Source organism: Camelus bactrianus, chromosome 13 (assembly GCF_048773025.1).
Source record: "Camelus bactrianus isolate YW-2024 breed Bactrian camel chromosome 13, ASM4877302v1, whole genome shotgun sequence".
Taxonomy (NCBI): Eukaryota; Metazoa; Chordata; class Mammalia; order Artiodactyla; family Camelidae; genus Camelus; species Camelus bactrianus.
Window position 1 is genome coordinate 51,176,451 of NC_133551.1, and position 20,270 is coordinate 51,196,720.

The 20,270-nt window shown below is 54.0% G+C and overlaps 2 protein-coding genes across 2 annotated transcripts in view; both read left to right on the forward strand.

Annotated features, from left to right (window-relative positions):
• The first annotated feature begins 1,443 nt into the window (after positions 1 to 1,443).
• BMP8B (bone morphogenetic protein 8b) overlaps positions 1,444 to 20,270 on the forward strand; it is a 28,702-nt gene continuing 9,875 nt past the window's right edge. The window contains exons 1-3 of the mRNA XM_074376745.1: positions 1,444 to 3,077; positions 14,804 to 14,993; positions 15,388 to 15,536. Coding sequence (XP_074232846.1) covers positions 2,741 to 3,077; positions 14,804 to 14,993; positions 15,388 to 15,536 — 676 coding nt within the window. The 5' untranslated portion in view covers positions 1,444 to 2,740. The remainder of the gene's footprint in view (positions 3,078 to 14,803; positions 14,994 to 15,387; positions 15,537 to 20,270) is intronic.
• Positions 15,551 to 19,897, forward strand: LOC105067584 (succinyl-CoA:3-ketoacid coenzyme A transferase 2, mitochondrial). Its single transcript, XM_074376742.1, is given in 6 exon segments — positions 15,551 to 17,737; positions 17,740 to 18,410; positions 18,413 to 18,512; positions 18,515 to 18,547; positions 18,550 to 18,933; positions 18,936 to 19,897. Coding segments are annotated over 6 exon segments (1,545 nt in total). The 5' UTR covers positions 15,551 to 17,595; the 3' UTR covers positions 19,151 to 19,897.

Genomic DNA, 20,270 nt, shown 5'->3' on the forward strand with positions numbered 1-20,270 from the left:
GATCTCCTGCCCCATTCCTCTGCCCTTCCAAGCACTTTCCCAGCCCCTCTATCAGAGCACAGCCTTCATTCTGCCTTCAGGAACACTGTGTTCACCTAACAGTAACCCCTGTTAGAGTGGAGGGTCCCTCAAGGGCAGGGAGCTGGTCTATTTCATCTGGCTCAGGGCACAGCACAGAGCGGCCCCCTGTGGCTGTTGCTAAATTGAATTGTTGGGATGACGCCCTTTGGAATGGCTAAAACCTGCTGTTTAGGTTTATGGGAATATGAGGTTAATTGTTTAAATAGCACAGCTATCTCCACTCAGCCTAAATTGAGATAAATGAATTCTGTTTTAAGAATCAGATGAGCCACTGGGCTGCTCACAGTCTTGCTGGGAGGCCAGCACTGTACAATACACAGCAGGAGAATTACAGGCTAGATCTGAGGCCCCAAATGATGTGGCGTGGACTCAAAGGGGAGTGCAGAGGGATGCCCAGGGACATAGAGAGGGACAGTGAGGAGGCAGGAGATTCAGAGATCCTGAGCAAGCCTGACAAGGGGACACCCACTTGACTCTGCCCCCTGCCTCTGCAAGCAGTCACCAAGCTCTGTGTGTTCAGCCTCCTAACAGCTTTCTCCTCTGTCCTCCACCCACGGCCACTGTCTTCCTTCCTGCCCTCCCATTACTGTACCTGCCCCCAAGTGTGTACCCAAACTCTAATCTCCCTCCAGTCCATAGTCCCTTCTGAATCCAGGCTCTGTTCTTGCCCTGGGCACTTTCAATGGCTAATTTCCATTATTCTTATGATAATGTTCAGCATTCTTAACAGGTCTAAACATGAGGTGTGGAAATTTAACTGTTGGATAAGACAGAGTAGGCATGTTGAAAGGCAACAGCAAATGATTATATAAGAATTTATTTGATATTTAACATTTTTTGAAGTGATCATGGAAAAATGTGAGTTTTATTGGACACCATTTAAAAGTTTAATCTTGAAACCACATTAGGGCACCATTACAATCTGGTGTCTAGATTGCAGGCATCTAGCTTTCCTGCAAAGCCCTCCAGCCAAACCCTCAGCCTGGCCATTTGCCTCCCAGGCTCTCCAGGCTCCACTGAACAGCTCACCTGCAGCTGCCCACCTGCTCCAGCCCAGCTCCACTGCTGTGTGACCTGGGGGAAGTCCCTTAACCCTCTGTGTGCCTCAATCTCCTCATCTGTTAAAAAGAGGATGTTTAAATATCTACTCCCATAACTATGTGTGAGCAAGAAAGAATTAATACTCAACACCCAGAACATGCCTGACACATGGTAAGTGCCAACTGGCACCTGCCATTGTTATGCTCCCTCCAGTCTCAGGGCTCGACACCAGTTATTGCCTCTGCGTGAACCGCTCTCCTCCCACTGAGCTTTCCTCACTTCCCTACGGATTCCTTCCAGCCTTCAGACTCAGACTAGGTGAGACTTCCTCCAAGCGCAGCGCCTTAACCATAAATGAACGAAAGCGGTGAGAAAGCGCCTAGGGAAGAGCAGGCTGTGTAGTGGAGGGCTAGTCATCGAGGAGTTTCCCCGAGGGGCCTTCTCTCGCAAGCCGCCGAGAGTCCTGACAATTAAGACGCGCAAAAGCGCAAGAAGGGCAGCAGAGCTCCTTGACCGGCGGGAGGCGAAAGGCCGTGCGCCTGCGTGCGGCTGGATCGGCCCTGGGGTCCGAAGGGCTCACAGCGGGCGTTGGAGGTTTCAGCACGGCTGCTGGAGCTGCTGGGGCGGCCCGCCTGGGGGGCTTGCCAGGAGCGCGCGGGAGCCAGATGAGTGGGAGCATCCGGAACAGCGACGGAGCAGGTGTCCGCAGAAGCCCCCAGTGGTGCTTACAAGGGGACCTTAGTAAGGGAGGCGCCGGGAGGCTGGCGAGGAGCTGCGGTGGCGGGCAACCCGGGCTGGCTGCTGCGGGGTCCCTTGACCTCTAGACCCGACTGAGGCATTTCGGGTCCTGCGGCGACACACCGCGCACCAAGGAGGAGCTGACAGCTCACTCCGCTGGCGGGACCAAGACTCGGGATCCCGCCGGAACAGGATGTTTAAGGGCTCGCCCCGCGGGCGCCGTGGGTTCGAAATACCCTGCACCGCGCCGTTACCCTGAGTCCCCAGGCCGAGACCTGGCTCCCGCCCGATGGTGCAGCCAGCGGCTGGGAGGAGAGCCCCGGACGACAGCGAGGCCCCCTACGGCTGGGCTACGGACCCCTCTCCCGACCCGCCCAATGCCCACAATAGAGTCGCATTTCAGGGGCGCCTCTACCCGCGTCCCCACCCGCCACCTGGGGCCCCTTCCCCGGGGATCGGTCGCCTTGACCACGTCCGTGCTCTCCCATTGGTCGGGTCCGGAGGGGGCGGGACCTGACGGCTCCCAGCTGGACTCAGGGCGGCAGCGGCCAGGAGTCCGCGCCTCTCAAACCCCGACGGGAGCTCTCCCTCCGCCCCTGCCCTGAGAGGCCTCAGCAGCAGCGGGGCTGGCAGGCCCGGCGGTACAGACATATTAGCCGACAGTCCCCGGTCCCAGAGGAGCCACTGCCTGAGACGGTGCGCCCGCGTCCAACGGCCCAGAGCCGCGACAGGCGCCGCGCGCCGGGCGCGCTAGGGACCCCTCTGTGTTCACAGACGACGCCCGCTACCGACCGCCGGTCCCCAGCCCGGCCCGCCACTTGCCGTCGGGCAGCCCGGCCGGGAGCGAATGCGCGCGCGGTGAGGCTGCGCAGGTGACGCCATGGCCGCGCGCCCCGGGCCGCTCTGGCTGCTGGGCCTGGCGCTGTGCGCGCTGAGTGGCAGCGGCGGCCCTGGCCCGCGCCCCCCGCCCGGCTGCCCGCAGCGCCGCCTGGGCCCGCGTGAGCGCCGCGACCTGCAGCGCGAGATCCTGGCGGTGCTCGGGCTGCCCGGGCGGCCCTGGCCCCGCGCGCCCCCCGCCGCCGCCCGGCTGCCCGCGTCCGCGCCGCTCTTCATGCTGGACCTCTACCGCGCCATGGCCGGCGACGACGACGAGGACGGCGGGCCCCTCGAGCGGCGCCTGGGCCGCGCCGACCTAGTCATGAGCTTCGTCAACATGGGTGAGAGGGGGCCCGGGTGGATGGCGGGGACCCCGCTAGAAGGCCCGTGGTGGACGGCAGGCTGAGTGGCCACTGGGGGCTGAACGCGGGCTGCAAGGACGTGTGGGCCACCTCGGGCACCTGCTGGGAGCAGAGAGTCACCTTGTAGTGGACACGGACCCGGGGGAGGGGCAACTGCCCAGGTCAGGGCAGCGAAGTCTAAGGGGTGTGCGGGTCGGTGAGCTGTGGGAAAGAAGAGGCATGTGAGTCCCCTGGGGCTTGTACATTCACCACCCTCCCAACATACCCAGAGATAAGAATTGTGTAGTGTCTAGTGGACCTGGACAGTGCCAGGAAGACAGTCTGGTCCTGGGGAGACAGTAAACAGAAGCTGTGGTGCTGTCACTGTGATAAGGGCAATACTGAAGAGAGGGACAAAGTTCAGTGTGGAAAGCCCTGGTCACATCATCAAAGTGACCAGAGCTGAGATGAGGACCCAGATGTCCTGAGTCCACAGCAGCCTCGTCCCTGGGCCAGAACCCCAGAGACTGCGCTGTTAGGGGAGCTGATGGGAAAGGAGTAGACTGTGAACTCAGCAGGGCAGGAACTGTGGGCTTGTCACCCTGGGCCCACACCTGGGACATAGCTCGTCATGGGGTGAGTGTCCAGGCCTGTGGAATGACCCGATGGGTAACTTGGACCCTCTTTGTTCTCCCAGGCAAAGCCCAGCCTTTCCTCTCTGCAGAAATTTTACTCCAAATCATGGAGACATTTACCCTGAAAGTTCTCAAAGATAACTCTTTACATTATTAAACTGTCTTTAATCTACATTCATGAACGTATGTCCCCCATCCATCCACTTTGCCTCCTGTCTGTGGCCAGTGAGGGTAGAGGTCAGGGCTGAGGCAGACACCAGGCTGGACCTGGGGACCCAAGGACTTGTAGCTCAGCCCCAGGTGGAAAGAGTTGGGGGCTCAGAGCAAGGAGAGGCCCCTTGCCAAGGTCACCAGCCTCCCTTCACCTTCAGCATCGCCCTTAACCCTCCCAACAGCCCTGTTAGCAGACATGACATTCATCCTCATCTTCCAGATGAGGACAGTGAGGCTCAGAGAGGCAGTGTCTCTCCCAGGACAGCATGACCTCTATATGGCTGAGCCAGGACAGGCCCAGGTTGTTTGAGGTTGTTGAGCCCTACATCCAGCGCTCAAGGAGATGACATTTCTGTGCCAGGAGGGCAGGCTTTCAGTGTGGACAGAGCTTTCAGAGGGGTTTAGGAAGAGGAACCCAGGGGTGGGAGCAACAGCAGGTTTTGTGGAGTCTAGCCATTTGCTACCTACAGTGGGGCAAGAAGAGGGGACAGTCAAGGAAGCCTATCCCCGCAACCCAGAGCTGGTGGGGGGCTCAGGTGGGGGAGCAAGCAGCAGGAGGCAGCCGTTAACCTCTGCTGGGAGCCCAGTCCCAGGCGCAAGACTCAGGTTGGTGGGTTCTGGTTGCTGCCTTCCTGGTCAGAGGGCAGGGGTGGGAGCTTGGGACAGAGGCAACCATATGTGGAACTGAGGCTAGAGCTCTGTGCTGGAGACCCAGGGTTTAGGACCAAGGAGAACTGTGGATGCAGTCACTTGAGACTGCCCCCAGGGACACCTTCCATCAGAGTGAGGCACTGCCTAGCCCACATCCCACTTCCCCAGCATCCCCTGGGTCAAGGTGAACATAGCCCTGGTGGGAGCTGTTGCTATGAATCAAGCAGCACCCTGAGCTCAGGTGGACCTGGTTCCCCTCCTGCCTGTGCTGTGTGATCTTAGGCAAGTCCCTTGCCCTCTCTGAGCCTCAGATCACTCCTTATAAAGTGAGGCTGCTAGTAATCTGTCCTCAGAGTTGTATCATTGGTTGATAGAGGGTGAGGAGCAGAAAATCAACCCTCTCTTTTAGGGTGAACCTGACGCTGGTCAGCCCAGTCCCTCCCAGCTGCTGCCCGTCTTGGTGTGGATGTGATGGAAATGTCCCCATGTGTCTTATAGACACGTAAAACCCAGAATCAGATTTTAAAAGCCAACCGAAGTTGTTTCTACCTATTTTTAGAATAAAAATTCACATTTGAAGTTCCATAGTCATATAATTCCTCATTTCATCCATGTAGCAACTTGTGAATTTTGTTTTATCAGCCTCATCTCATGGGCTCAGAGAGGTTAAATAACCAGCCCAGGGCTGCACAGCACATCCATGGCATCATCCGGGCTGTGGATTCCCAGTTTCTTCCCACGCCATCTCTGTGTGTTTCATGAAGATCTAAGGCCTCTAACACTGTGAAGTTAACAAGCAGATCTTTGTTCAGCGGAAACCTGGTCTGTGGGTGGGTCCAGCCAGCTGTCAGAAGGGCCTTCTTTATTCTGATATACTAATTGCACTAGTAAAACTCTTCAGTTAGAGTGGTTTTAACCGGTAATTACCTAGGCGGCTGTAGGGCATTAGACACCTACCAGGATTGTTTCCTCCTTTGGAGGCCTTGGCCCCAGGCCCCTGAAGGTTGGCGGCCCCTGAACCACCGAGGAGTCTAATAGCAGACTGGCTGTGGCATCAGCGCCCACGCCGAGGCTCCCACACCCATTGCCTCCAGCTCCACCTCTGCCGTCGGCCTCACTGGCGCCTGAGAAGCCAGGCCGGGTGCTTGCCCGGGCCTCTGACCATCAGTGGCAGCTGTAGGACCCAGAGGCCTGGGCCTCTCACAGGCCTCCCATCCGTGGGTCAGTGGCAGGTGCCCACGTTCCAGGTTGAGAAACTGAGGCACAAACAGCACTGCAGGCAGAAGTCTAGCCAGCAATGAATGGGGCCAACTTCACTTTTGTCCTGACCTTCCCTGAAGCAAACCATTTTATTCCCGTGGTCTCGGGTGGCTGAGGACAGGGGTGTGGATGAGCTGAGGCTGTTGGATTTGGGAGACGCAGGGCTCAGTGCAAGTGAGGGATCCAGGTGGGGTCCTGCTAAGCCCCCTGACCTTGCAGGGTGACCTTTCACCTCCATGAACCCCAGAGTCACTTTCTTTGAGTCTTTACTAGGGAATTCTTTCATTCTTTCCTGAGTTCACTCAACAAATAGTCACGTGGTACCCGCTCTGTGCCAGGCTCGGTTCTAGTTACTGGAATGTAACAGAGAATGAAACAAAGTCCCTGTCCTGGTGGAGCTGACCCTCTAGTGGGAGAGACAGAGAACAGTACATCAGCCATGAAGTGACTGTCACATGGTCTAGACGGTGACACCCCTATCTGGAAACCAGGAGGGGATGGACGACAGAGAGCAGGTAGGACCGGGCCGGGGGTTCTGACCTGAGACTCAGACAGAATTTGCATCTTGACTTCACCACCTACTGTCAGTGTGATCTGGACTTTCCAGCGGACCTCTCAGAACCTCAGTCTCCTCCTCTGTAAAATGGAGGTACTCACGGTACCCACCCTAGGGGCTGTTCAGGGACTGTGTGAGATGACAGCCAGTGATGACCACGTGCCCGGAACCTCCCCGTCTGTCCTTTCATTTCATCTCACGTTGGCTGTCACATGTTTGTTTTAAAAAGAGGACAGGGAGGCTCTGGGAAGTTAGGTGATTTTCCCAAGGCCACACAGCTGGTCGTCCCCCTGCCTGCTCATCCCCTGCTCTTGTCCTACACAGGAGCCGCCCCTCCCCCCAGCCCCGGGCCCATCATCAGGTGCAGGACATGCTGCTGAACTGAACTGTATTAAACGTGAACATGTGTTGTAAACTAGGAATGTCATTTACATAATATCTTTGTTTTGGGATTTGTAGAACTAATGCATGTTCACTGTAGAAAATTCATGCCCCTTAGATTTGTTATGAAATTTCTTTACAGAAAATTCAGACCATATGTTTAGAAACATATAACATGGAATCCCCTAATAATCCTCTGTCCACTTCAGACAAAGCCAGTGTGTTTTTAGTCTTTTGGTGTGGCCGCCTGCAGCCAGCCCTCATATTTTATCAATACAGATACTAACAGTTGTATTACTATTTTTAACAAAGTAGGACCTAAATGTCTCTGTCTTGCCATTTTGTCTTTCACTTCACAATAAATCCTTTATCTATCTTAAAAGCCAACTATTAGAGTAACCTTATGCCCAAAGGTATTTCTCTTTTTAGCTATCTAGCTATTATTTATTTATTTTTATTTCTGCTTTATTGAGGTATAGTTGGCATATAAAATTGTAAGATATTTAAAGTGTACATCAGGATGATTTGCTATACATATAAATATAACATTCCCCCTACGTAGTTAATTAACGTATTCACCACCTGACAGGCTCATCCTTTTTTGTGTGTGAGAACATTTAATTTCTGTTCTCTCAGCAAATTTCAATTATACAACATATATCGACTATAGTCACCATGTTTTACGTTAGTTCCTCAAACCTTATTCAGCTTATAGCTGAAAGTCTATACCCTTTTACCAACTTCTCCCCATTTCCCCCACCCCCAGCTCTGGCAACCCCTTTTCTACTCTTCTGACTTTTTGATTTTTTTTTAATCCACATGTAAGTGATACCGTGCAGTATTTGTCTTTCTCTGGTTTATTTCACTTAGCATAATACCTTCAAATTTCATCCATGTTGTTCCAAAAGCAGGATTTCCTTCTTTCTCATGGTTGAATAACATTCCCTTGTATGTAGATATGCTGTGTCATCTTTATCTGTCCATCTGGAGGTGGACACTGAGGTTGTTTCCATATCCTGATATTGTGAGTAGTGCTGCAGTGAACATGGGAGTGCAGATGGTTCTCTTTTTAAAACTTGAGATATAATTGACATATCACATTGTATCAATTTCAGATGTACGAGATGACTCAATATTTGCACAAATTGCAAAATGATCACTACAGTAAGTCTAGTTAACATCCATCACCACGCATCTTACACCTTTTTTCTCTTTTAATTTTTTTTTTTACATCTTTTTTCTGTTTGATACCCTGTTTTTATTTCCTTTGGATATACACCCAGAAGTGAGATTGCTGGATCGTATGGTAGTTCTCCCTTTAATTTTTTGAGGAGCCACCATACTGTTTTCCATAGTGGCTGCACCAATTTACATTCCATCAACAGTGCACAAGAGTTTCCTTTTTTCCCACATCCTCACAAACACTTACCTCTTGTCTTTTTGATAATAGCTATTCTAAGATGTGTGAGGTGATATCTCACTGTGGTTTTGCTTTGCATTTCCCTGATGATTAGTGATGTTGAGCGACTTTTCATGTTCCTGGCCATTTGTATGTTTTCTTTGGAAAAAGATGTCTATTCAGTTCCTCTGCCCATTTATTTTTATTTTTATTTTTTATTTTTGCTATTGAGCTGTATGAGTTCTTTATGTATTTTGAATATTAACCCCTTATGAGATATGTGATTTGCAAATATTTTCTCCCATTCAGTAGGTTGCTTTTTCATTTTTGTTGGTGGTTTCCAAGGGTATTTCTTTTTCCAATAGTTGAAGATGTGTCTCTCTTCTCCAAAACCCTGTCCAGCCAACAGGATGGTGTACTCTGTGATTCCCTGATGACTGACTACTCCTCCCCAGCCCCTGTCTTCCCAGGGGGAATCTGGCTCTCTTGGTACCCCTTCCCCCCACTCCCCTACCGCCAGCCCCTAGTAGCAGGTGATCAGGGCAGACCTGCAAAGTTGAAGGAAAGAGGAAGGGCAGCGGGAGTGGGGAGCACTGGGAGGCAGGGGAAGGAGCTGGGACCTGGATGGTGGCACAGAGGCAGGACCAGCCTCCTGACCTTGGCAGGTCACCCTGGGCCCTCTCCTGAGAACTGAGTCCCCCCAGGGCCCTGCCTGGAGGCACCTGTTGATGTAATAACCTTGTAGACAGGTGACCACTCCCATCCCAGCATCGCCACTCAGAGGATTTACATGGTTTTACATGGGCTCCATGTTGGCAAGTCCACCTGAAGGGCCCCAACTTGACGTGTGACCCCTGGCAAGTCTCTGCCCCTCTGGGCCTCAGTTTCCCCATCAATGCAGGGTGGCCCCAAAGGCCTTTCCAGCTCTGATGAAAGAATGTGACCCCGCCTTTCCTGCCTGCTGATGGGGCTCCTGCAGGGGTGAGGCGTGGAGCAGGGGTGCACTGTTCCCCATGGGACAGAGTGCGTGTGTCACTTCCCACGTCTTTCTGGAAAACCCCACAGTTCAGTTCTTTCCTGGGTTTGAACCAGAAGAACCGCATCCTTCTTGCTCACATCTCCTCGGATCTATTTTTGGCCTTGGCGGGCTTGATGTGGTATGGAGCGCGGTGTCCCCTTTTCATTTGGGCTCTGAAGCTCTGAGGCCTGGACCGGTAATTATGAGCGCAGAGCCATTTATGGAAACCACTCTTGAAAAAGTCAGTAATGAGAAGTGACTAAAAATACCTCAGACATGAGCGGGGCCTGCTCTCCCAGTGCTGAGATTTCTGAGTGGGAGGAAGCCTTCAGGAGGCAGAACTGGGAGCTGATGGGCCAGGGCCGCGGGGACTCGGCTCTCGTCTTAGGTCCGAGGGGCCCTCAGCCTTGTTCCCGGAGGGGCCAGCCAGACAGGCCCAGCCTGTCCATCTCCAGGGCTCCAGGGAGCTTGTCCTCCACCTCAAGGGCCAGGCCATGAACAGAGGCAAGTCCCGCAGCAAAGTGAGAAGATGGGGGGCTTCGATAGAAACTTGCTGTGATGTGGAAACCACTCCCAGACCAGCAGGATGCCCCTGCCCAGGGGCTGCATGACTGGACCCTGAGCTGCTGTCCTGGGGACCAGGAGCCTTGAGACTAGGGGCCAGGCATCCCCTCTCTGGGTCCCTGGGACTCGAGAGGCTGGATGAGTGAATGGCTAAGGCGTCTCATTTCCTCCGCACATTGTTCAGTTTCTGCCCCCAAATTGTTCACCACCCAAAGGGCACATGAACCATGGACAGAGAAAGGGAGAGATGGAGAGGCTGATCGTGTGGGGTCAGAGAGGGGCGAGAGGGCTTTTACAGCTGGGCCAAGAAGAAAGTAGCCTTTAGACTTGGCAGGATGGAGGAACCTGGAGAGAGAGGCTTCAAGGAGGGACTTCAGGGAAGATATTTGCAACCAGAAGGCCCAGGAGGCCAGGAGGATGGACCAGGCCAGCTCAGGGGGCCTGGAAAGCAGAGCCAAGCTTAAGACCCTCCTGTGGGCCCAGTGGGGCTGTGGAAGGGCTTGAGGGCAGGAAGGACTGCCAGACGGGTCAGAAGACTCCATTCTCTTAACAGTTACTCTGGACTGAAGGAAAAGGTCATCTTTTGAATTCTTACCTTTTGGTCAGAAACAAGACAGATTTAGGTTGTCCGAATGACTCTAAATTTGGTCCAGGGCACAAAAATAGCTGAAGCCTGTGTTGGTGTGGGGCTGGTGGACACAGGGTGTGGCTCTGGAGGTCTAGCCTGTGAATGGGGGTGCAGGGCCCAGATATGGAAAGGCAGAAGGTGGCCAGCAGCCGGGTTGGTGGAGGCCGCCCCCTCCTGCCCTTCCCTCAATCATGGGATCCAATCTGGACGTTGTTTATCAGAGGCTGGAGGAGAAGGCGGGATGAGGCTGGGGGTCCAATTAGCGCTCCTTAGTGAATGATGACCAGGAGGCCGCATTAAAGCGATCCAGAAAGTAAATTCATTTGCTGCTGCTTCCCCAGACAGAAAAGCTGGTTCAGTGTTGGAACATTTTTGGCAGCTTTTATAATTTTATAGAAAATAACCATGTAGAGTTGCGTGGTGGAGCCAAGTGTAGCTTGATCTACTCCCTATGTCCAGTGAACAGCTTTGCGCATGTCTTTTCACATTTTTGCTGGTGTGTTTTTGAGATCCTTGTGCCAAAGGGTAGGTTCATATGTAATTTTGCAGGGGTATCGCAAAAGGAGGCTGCCAAACTCCTCTCCACCGCGTCCCCATCAGTGCTGCGTGAGAACGCGCATGTCTGCTCTTACCTGCTTCCTCTCGCAGGGAAACGCCCCCACCGCCCCCCAACCCTCTTGGGCCTGGAACGCTCTGTATTTCACTTCCGACAGAGATGACATCCCTTTTTACTTGGTTGTTTGTCTACATTCTGTCTCCCCCATTAGACTGTAAATGACGAGAATGCAGAGACCTGGCTTATCTGTCTTGTTCATGGCTGCGTCCCCAGTGCTCGGAACAGAGTCTTACATATTTACATAATCGATAAATTTGTTTGTAACTTGAACTTGATGAGTGAATGAATGAATAAATGAGCAAATGAATACATTTATTTAGAAAATGATCACTCAGTATCTCCCCTTCCCCTCCATCCCATGGCCTTGGAATTTCTGACCAGGCCCCCTGAGAGTATCACATTTTGACCAAAGCTGGGAGACTGCAAATCAGACTTACCCCAAATTCCTGTTGAATGGCCACCACTCTCAGCCCATTGCCTGTTTACAAAGTCCTTTCATGGCCCTGTGAGGAAAGTTGGGCTGGTTCCTTATTCCCAGTTCGCACAGGCAGAGACCAGGCCCAGGTGGGTCGTCCATATCTGGTTGGTGCAGGGAAAGGGCTGAAATGAGGGCCCTAACCAATGGCCAGAGCCCTCTGGGCTGCCCTAAATTGCCTCTCTGGCTAAAGCAGGCTCAGTCTGCGCAGTTAACAAGAGGGAAATAGAGCTGCCAGAAAACACTTTTCCTGGACACCAGCTTTTGGAAAATCATTCTTCTAACTCAAAACTACAGCCACTGAAAAAGCTGCAAATCCACAGGTGGCCTCTCCCTACCCTTCTCACTGACTGTCAGATGAAGCAGCTGTTACTGAATTCAGGTTCAGCTGCTTGCCACTTGAAAGCCAATACTTGAGAGAGAGAAGTACTGGTAGGAAAAGAAAGTTTGCTTTATTTCGGAGGCTGGCAACCAGGGGAGAAGATGGACTCATGTCCAAAAGCCAACTCCACACTGCCAATCTGTGGGCAAGAGCTTTTAAAGGGAAGTTTCAGGGGTGTATAGGAGGAGGGACAGGGCTATGTGCAGAACAGCATAGTTAGCTCTGACAGTCATCTTGAAATTAGTCAGACAGTGGTCTGATCAGCATCATCTTGATTGTTTTAAGTGCATTAATCTTCAGTCCCAGGTTTGGTTTGTTCCCATTTTCTTGAGGCCAGTTCTTGGAATTGTGGCAGCTTATGTCATGGCTACAGTCTGGTCATCATGTAGTTAACTTCTTCTGCCTGGTAGAGGTTTTAGTGTTTGTAAAACAGCTCAAAGGATATGGCTCAGAATGTTATCTATAGCTGTTGAGGAGAAACTAAAGGTCCTTGACATTGTTTAATGGGTAAACTATTCGTATTTTGTCTTGTTTGACTGTTTTCCTTTGTTTTTGCTTTTTCTCATTTCTCTAATTAAATTTATTCTTTGGCTAAAGTTTTTCTACAGACAAGAAGCAGACAGAGGACATGGTGGGGTTTGCCCAGGAAGGCTCCATAGGGCCCTGCTCTGTGACAGAGTTACTTTCTTTACCCAGTTCCATACTTTAGGACACTTCACCAATTTTTGGTGAAAATCATTTTCCTAAAATTGTCCCATCTCCGGTGCTTGCCTGGAACAGCTAGGGTGGGCAGTTTCCGCTACTGGAACTACTGGGCGATGGGTACCGATTTCACAAACCCACAGGAGGGAGGGCCGGATCTCTAGTCAGTCCAGGTGAACAGGGCTCTCTTGACCCAGCACACAAGCGCCCTCAGGTCAGCAAGGAGGGAGACCACAGAGCTTGGTGCCCCCAGGAGCTGGCAGGTTCGTGGTTGTTCCCTCAGTCCCGGATCCAACATGAGTCAGTGTTAGGCTTGCAGACAGATGTTCCCAGTGACTCTGCTGTGCCTTGTGGGCAGATACACTTAAAATGCTTCAAGAGGGGTCAGTACAGGGCGTAACTGAGCAACCCCTCCTGACTATCTGTGCCACATCTTGTGACAACCACCAGCCTGGATGTATTTCAACCTGTAGGGATGCTTACACAGCCATGCAACAGAGGTGGTCTCTGTAGGCCACGAATGAACAGAGATTGTCCCCAAAGCTGTGTGTGTGTTTCTGTACAGGGGAGGGGACTTGTGTGGTGGTATTCATGGTGAGCATCACTCAGCAAAGTTCCAGACCCCTGCCCTCCACGCCCTTCCTGTGTGGGAGGACCCTCATCCCGCCTGTGTCACGCTGCCTCTGAAACAGTCTGGCTCGTGGGTGGGCATTTGCTGTGGGTCCAGCACCCTGTTAGATGATGGACGTTCTATTTTCTCTCCTCCCTGGTTTGGGGGAGAAAAATTCATCTCCTACCCAAACATGTGTGTCCACTGGCCTTGCCCAGCACAGCTGTTTGCCCATCCATTGCTGGACCAGATACTCACTGTGAGGACAGGAAGTGCTCCTACATCCGCCTCCACCACCAGCCTGGTGACTTGTGGACGATGAGCCTAGTAGCAAAAGAGAGAATTTTTAAAAAGACTTGCAAACATGTAATTAAAACCTCAGTGTTGGTTTTGGGGGAAGGCACTGGGCGGCTCCCACTCCTGTTTTGTGGAAACACAGATTTTTAGTATTTGAAAGTGACAGGAGGCTAAAGTGAGATGCTCTAAATATACTGTCCGGGGCATATCCGGGCAGCTGGGGAGATGTGGGCTTTATTCCATTCCTGTGGTCTCTTGCCCAGACTGTTAGACCAGTCCTGCCACCGACCACCTTGGTCCCTCCAGCCTGGGCTTTACCCTCGCCTCCACACTTAGCTTCCAGTCCAGCCTCAAACCATGCGCTCTGCTGCCCAGAACCCTGAGCCCCACTGACCAGAGCACAGCCCACACTCTGAGGGCGGGATTCCAGCCCTCCCCAGTAGGCCACAGCCAGACTCATGCCCTGAGCCTCACAGAGCTGGATGGTGGGCAGCCCTGGCACCCCACACCTGTGTGTAGAATGCCCTCCCTGCCACCTTCTCCACCTGCAAAGACTGCCCTGTCCTTCAAGGCCAATTCTGGTGTCACCTCCTCCGGGAAGCCTGCTTAGATCACGCCATGGGATCCTCCACTTCCCCAGCACTTGACTGGGCCTCTCCAGGAGCTGTCATCCTGCCCTGCTTTTTCCTGTTCTTTTCCATGTGTATTTCTCCGTCCCCTTCTTCTTTCACCTTGTCCCAGAAAGGGTCCTGCTGTCCTTTGGCCCTTTGCTGGGTTTCATGCCATTGTTTTCCCTCCTGGTGCCATTGTTCCTCAGTCTAGGCCTTTGCTCATGCTAGTCCCTTCCTCTGCCATGTCCTTCTCTCTTGACATCATGGCAAATCCACTCTCAGCCCTCAAGGCCCAGCTCCAGAGTCAGCTGTGAGCCTGCTCTCTGCCCACCTTCCTTCCAAACAGAGCTGACCCCGGGGAGAGCCCCATCCCTCAGCTATGTCTCTGCTGCAGTGTGGCCATTTTCTGCCGTGGACCTGACGTCCATCTCCCAGAGGAGGGGCCCATCCTCTGCCTCATCTGTGGGTCCCAGAGTCAGCAGGGGGCTGAGCGGGGCAGGCGGGGTTTAGGGCTTAGGAGCCAGAATGTCGGCTGCCCTTGTGGGTACCTGCTGTGTACTGTGCACAGAGCCCCCTCCGCACCTGGGAGGCAGAGCTGGGACAGTCCTGTTCACGAGGAGGGAGCCGGCCCACCCAGGCTGCCCAGACCCCCAGCTCCCACCTGGCCCCCCCAACCTGGAGCCTGAGCCAGAACCACGAGTGACCGCCAGCCCTGCTTTGTCCTGCAGTGGAGCATGACCATGCCCTGGGCCACCAGGAGCCCCCCTGGAAGGAGTTCCGCTTTGACCTGACCCAGATCCCAGCAGGGGAGGCTGTCACAGCCGCGGAGTTCCGGATTTACAAGCTGCCCAGCGCCCAGCCGCTCAACCGGACCCTCCACGTCAGCATGTTCGAGGTGGTCCCGGAGCAGTCCAACAGGTGCCCGCCCCACTCCCTGCCGCCCGCTCGAGTCCGGCCCAGCCCTGGGGCACATTTCCCAGAGGACAGAAGGGGAGCTTCCTGGGCAGCACATCCTCAGAGAAGAAAGATGCTGGCCCAAGGCCTGGTGTCTCCATGCGGAGAGGCCCAGCATCAGTCCAGGCTTCAAGTCCCCGCCCTGCCGTCCTGGATGTGGGCTCCTGAGCCTCAGTTTCCCCAGCTGTACACGGGCACAGTGACACCTTTGTACGGTAGATGCAGTGAGAAAAGGCACGTGAGGCGCTCAGGCCAGAGCCAGGCGGGGTAGATGCCCCACTAACGGGCCCCAGGCGAGCACTGGAAACTCCAAGGCAGCTGTGCCGGCCCTCAGTTAATTGTTCTTTCATGTCCACAGGGAGTCTGACTTGTTCTTTTTGGATCTTCAGACGCTCCGATCTGGGGACGAGGGCTGGCTGGTGTTGGACGTGACAGCAGCCAGTGACCGCTGGCTCTTGAACCGTAACAAGGACCTGGGACTCCGCCTCTATGTGGAAACGGAGGATGGTAAGACTCAGGGGTCAGCAGAGAACCTTCCCCAGGGGGCTCCTCCGAGGAAGCTGCTGGCAGCAGACACAGTTGGCACCACCTCCCTTGGCCCCGAAGGAGGCCTGGCCTTTCTCAGCTGTGCCCTGAGGTGACAGTCCCCTCCCCACCGCGCGGGCCCAGGGGAGAAAGGGTAAGGTTCCCGCAGTGCCGGCCAGCAGGAGGCCCCTACCAGCCCTGAGCCCATCCTCTCCTTCTGCAGGACCAACAGTTGAGTTGCTAAGAGTGAGTCCATGTTTTCCCTCCTCAAGAAATGGGCGTTTCTTCTTACTCTAAGGAGCCTGCCTTCTCCACCAGGGCTTTCCATCCCGGGCAGGGTTTGAGGGGAAGTGGCCACACCCTCAGGCCCTGAGGCAGATGCCGGGGTATGAACCCCCACTCTGCAGCCTTCTAACACGATGAGCCTGGTAGGCAGTACCTGCTAGTACTTGCTTTTCCAAGCATTGGTTCCCTCCTCTGTGGAATAAGGATTCATACATTCATTCCTTCATTCAGCAGGTGTTTGGAGGGGAGCCTCCTTTATCCCCGGCAATGGGGGTAGAAAGGTCAAAGGCAGGCCCAGGGTTGATGGGTCTGAGGTATAGCAAGGGGCCGCCAGGCTGGAGCACAGGGGCCTTTGGGAGGAGATGAAGTGGAGAGAGGTGGGCAAAATATTAAATAAATATCATTTTATTTAATCACAGTGGGGGATGACAGGATCTGACCTGGTTTTTATAAAACAACCCTCTGAGACACTCTCCCTCACGAGGTGTAGCATCTCTCCAGCCCCTTCAGTGTGGGCTCTGCTCAGTGACTTGTTTCCCAAAAGTGTGGCCGGGGTGAGGCTGTGACTTGCAGTGGAGGGAGCTGAGCAGCCCCGCCCCTGCCAGGCACTCAGGCTCCCGGGAATAGTCATTAGATCCCAGGTGCCCTTGACCTGATGAGGTGAGAACAGCACGCAGCTCTGTGGTCTTTGTCCCCAGAACCCTGAACCCGTCTCACCGTGAGAAAAACATCAGATAAACCCAAATTGCAGGACATTCTGCAGACTACTGACAAGTACTCAGAACTGTCAGGGTCATCAAAAACAAGGGAAGTCTGAGAAGCTGTGAGAGCCCAGAGGCACCTAAAGAGTTGTGATGACTAAATGCCACGTGGGGCCCTGGGTGGGATCCCGGAAGAGGAAAAGTCACTGGGGAAAAGCAATGAAATCCCAGTACATTGCTGTGTTAAATAATAAGATACTGATATTGCTTCATTAGTTGTGACAAACGTTACCATAGTCATATAAATGCTAACACTGCCCAGAGGAAACTGGGTCTAGGTGTGTGGGAACTTTGCAAATTTTCTATAAATCTCAGCTATTGTAATATGAAGTTTATTTATTTTGTGTATAAAATAAAGACCCCCTTACCTCAGTGGGGAGAGGAGTGGGGTAAGGGTTGGGGACAAGAGTGAAGTCAGAGAGGCCCCGGGAGCCTCACAGTGTTGAGGTGGGAGCTGTGGGGGGCTTGTTGCAGCAGCAGATACCAAGGAGGGTGCACAGAGGAGCCGCGGGTGATGGGGACTGAAACAGTGGGTCTTGTTAATACATTTCGTTTTGTTTTGCTTGTTTTGGTTTTCGCCTAGGTTAGGGAACAATAGAGGGGAAGCTTTGAGGTAGAAAATCAAGGTCTCTTTGGGGAGGGGTCCTGATAGTGGTCCATGGAAATGTTCCAGGCCAGTGAGTGCTGGGGACACAGATGTGGGAACCGCTGAGGTGGAGGTGGATTTGGAGCCAGGGGACCGGAGCAGCGCAGGTGGGAGGGAGGGTGATGATGGAGAGGGAAGGAGATCAGTCCCCAGTCTTTCCCTGAGGGAGGCCCCTGCTTCGGGGCCACCGTGTACCTGCTCCGGGTCCCTCCCGCCATCCGGCCGGGGATGCTCAGCCCGGGAGCCTGAGACGGAGTTGGGAGGCAGTTGTGAAGCGCGGCAGAGCAGGCACAGCTGCCGCCTGTCCCCGCTTGTCCCCGCCAGGCCCAGAGCCGGAGCAGAGCGGACGATGGCGGCCCTGCGGCTCCTGGCATCGGAGCTTGGGCCCCAGGTCCCTGCCAGCCACTCAGGGCCCACGCTGGCGACCGGCGGCATGTGCGGCTTCGCCAGCAGCGCCCGGGCGCGCGCCAAGTTCTGCACTGATCCCGTGGAGCCCTGAGAGACATCGCGGGAGGCGCGAGGATCATGGTCGGGGGCTTCGAGCTCTGAGGGATCCCGGAGAGCCTGATTCGGGCGCTGCTCAAGACCCGCGTGAAGGACTTGACCGTGGTCAGCAGCAACCTGGGGGTGGACAACTTCAGGTTGAGCCTTTTACTGGGGACCAAGCAGATCACCCGCATTGTGTGCTCGTACGTGGGGGAGAACGCGCTCTGCGAGCACCAGTACCTGGCGGGCGAACTGGAGCTGGAGATCACACCCCGGGGACCCCGGGCCGAGCACATCCCTTCAGGGGGTGCTGGTGTGCCCGCCTTCTACACACCCACGGCCTACGCGACCCTGGTCCAGGAGGGAGGCGCACCCTCCAGGTACCTCGAGGAAGGCAACATCGCCATCCTGAGTCAGCCCAGAAAGGTGAGGGAGTTTCACGGGCAGCATTACCTTCTGGAACACGCCGTCACGGCCGATTTTGCTTTGGTGAAAGGGTGGAAGGCCGACCTGGCCGGAAACTTCGTTTTCAGGGCCAGCGCCAGGAACTTCAACATGCCCCTGTGCAAAGCCACCAGAACCTCAGTGGTGGAGGTGGAAGAAGTCGTGGATGCGGGGTCATTTGCCCCAGAAGACATCCAGGTTCCTGACGTTTATGTAGATCGTGTCATCCGGGGGGGAGAGGGGAATATGAGAAAACAATTGAGCGTGTAACCATTTGGAAAGAGGAAGATGAAAGGAGCAAGTCTACGGATGGTGTGAGGACACGGATCATCAAGCGGGAGCTCTGGAATTTGAGGACGGCATGTATGCCAATTGGGCATCGGGACCCCTCGTCTGGCCACCAGCTATATCAACCCCAATATGACCGTTCATCTTCACAGTGAACATGGAATCCTGGTCCTGGGTCCGTTTCCACCAAAAGATGGGGTGGATGCAGATCTCATCAACGTGGGCAAGTAAACAGTCACCGTTCTTCCCGGGGGCTGTTTTTTCTCCAGCGATGTATCATTTGCCATGATCCGAGGGGGCCACATCCACCTAACCTTCCTAGGAGCCATACAGGTTTCCAAGTATGGTCACCTGGCTAACTGGATGACACCTGGCAAGAAGGTGAGAGGAATGGGGGGTGTGATGGACCTGGTGTCCAGCACCAAGACCAGAGTGGTGGTCCCCGTGGAGCACTGCACCAAGGCCAAGAGCCCAAAATCTTGGAGAAATGCACAATGCCACTGACTGGGAAGCGGTGCGTGGACCGCATCATCACTGAGAAGGCCGTGTTTCACGTGCACAAGAAGAGAGGACTGACTCTGATTGAGCTCTGGGACGGCCTGATGGTGGAGGACATCCAGAGGAGCACGGGGAGCACCACTGCCTTCTCCCCAAATCTCAGACCCATGCAGCAGATTGCAGCCTAACTGGTAAGTGGCCTTGGTCCCACTGTGACCTCACAGGACTGCATCCGAGGAGGACACAATCACATTTCTGCACTTCACCAGCGTCTGGCCAGTTCTCCCCTGTCGTCACCCCAGACACCCTGCCACTAGCCGGGCTTTGTTCTCTCAAGAGGAATAGAACTGTAATTAAAAACCAAAGGGAAACCGAGACCTTGGCCTTGTATGTTCTGTGAGTTCTGAGAAAGCTCTGCTACAGTCGCTGAGACGTTGACGCCCTCTTCACTGTCTGTGATCTTTAACGTTAAATTCTGTGCAGCTTGAGATGATCCCACAGGAAGGGTTTCACCGAAGCGCCTTCCCGCATGGCTGAATCATGAAATGTAGAGAAAAGTGATGGGGGAGGAACAACTCCACCCAGAATCACTGCAAAGGCACCGTTTTACTGCAACCATGAAAACACACGTGTAAATGTGAATTTGTGGTCAGCGGAAATGTCTGAATGAAAGATGTTTTCCCTTTGGCCCCTCTGACTTTCCTCTGGGGCTTTTCATTTTGTCGCTAAGTTTCGTTTCCCTGTAGCCTCTCCTCCTCCACCCCCCCACCCCCACCCAATAGCTAAATAGATGTCTCTAGAAGGGAAGAAAACTGTCTTGGTGGCCAGTGAACTGGTAATGGGGCAACTGAAGGGGGAGAGACCGTTGGTGCCAACATCTCGCCGGGAAGTCTCCCCTGTGAATAAACAGCTCGTCTGTGCGTCGCCAAAGGCTTAGGACAGGAGGTGTTCTAGAAACGTGACCGATGGTCTCAGATGGGTTTTCTCCTGTGTTCCTGTGTCATCCTGAACAGACACTTAGACCCTTCCTCTCTGTTACGGAGCCTGAACAGGCCTCTTGTTAACACTCCCTTGTAACCCAAGAGGGGCAGTGAGGTACCTCTTCCTGAATCCACAGGCTCAAAACCTAAAAAGAAAAAACTGAGTTCATCTATGTGTGTGTGCATGTGTGTGTGTGCAGGGTTCACACCCAGGCTCGCCGTGGAGCCCGCACTTTCTCAGAGCAGCGCCAGGGCTGCACACACAGGACGGGAGCTGGTGGGTCAGAACAGGATGTTGCAGCTGGTCAAGGAGGGCCTGTCAGAGGGG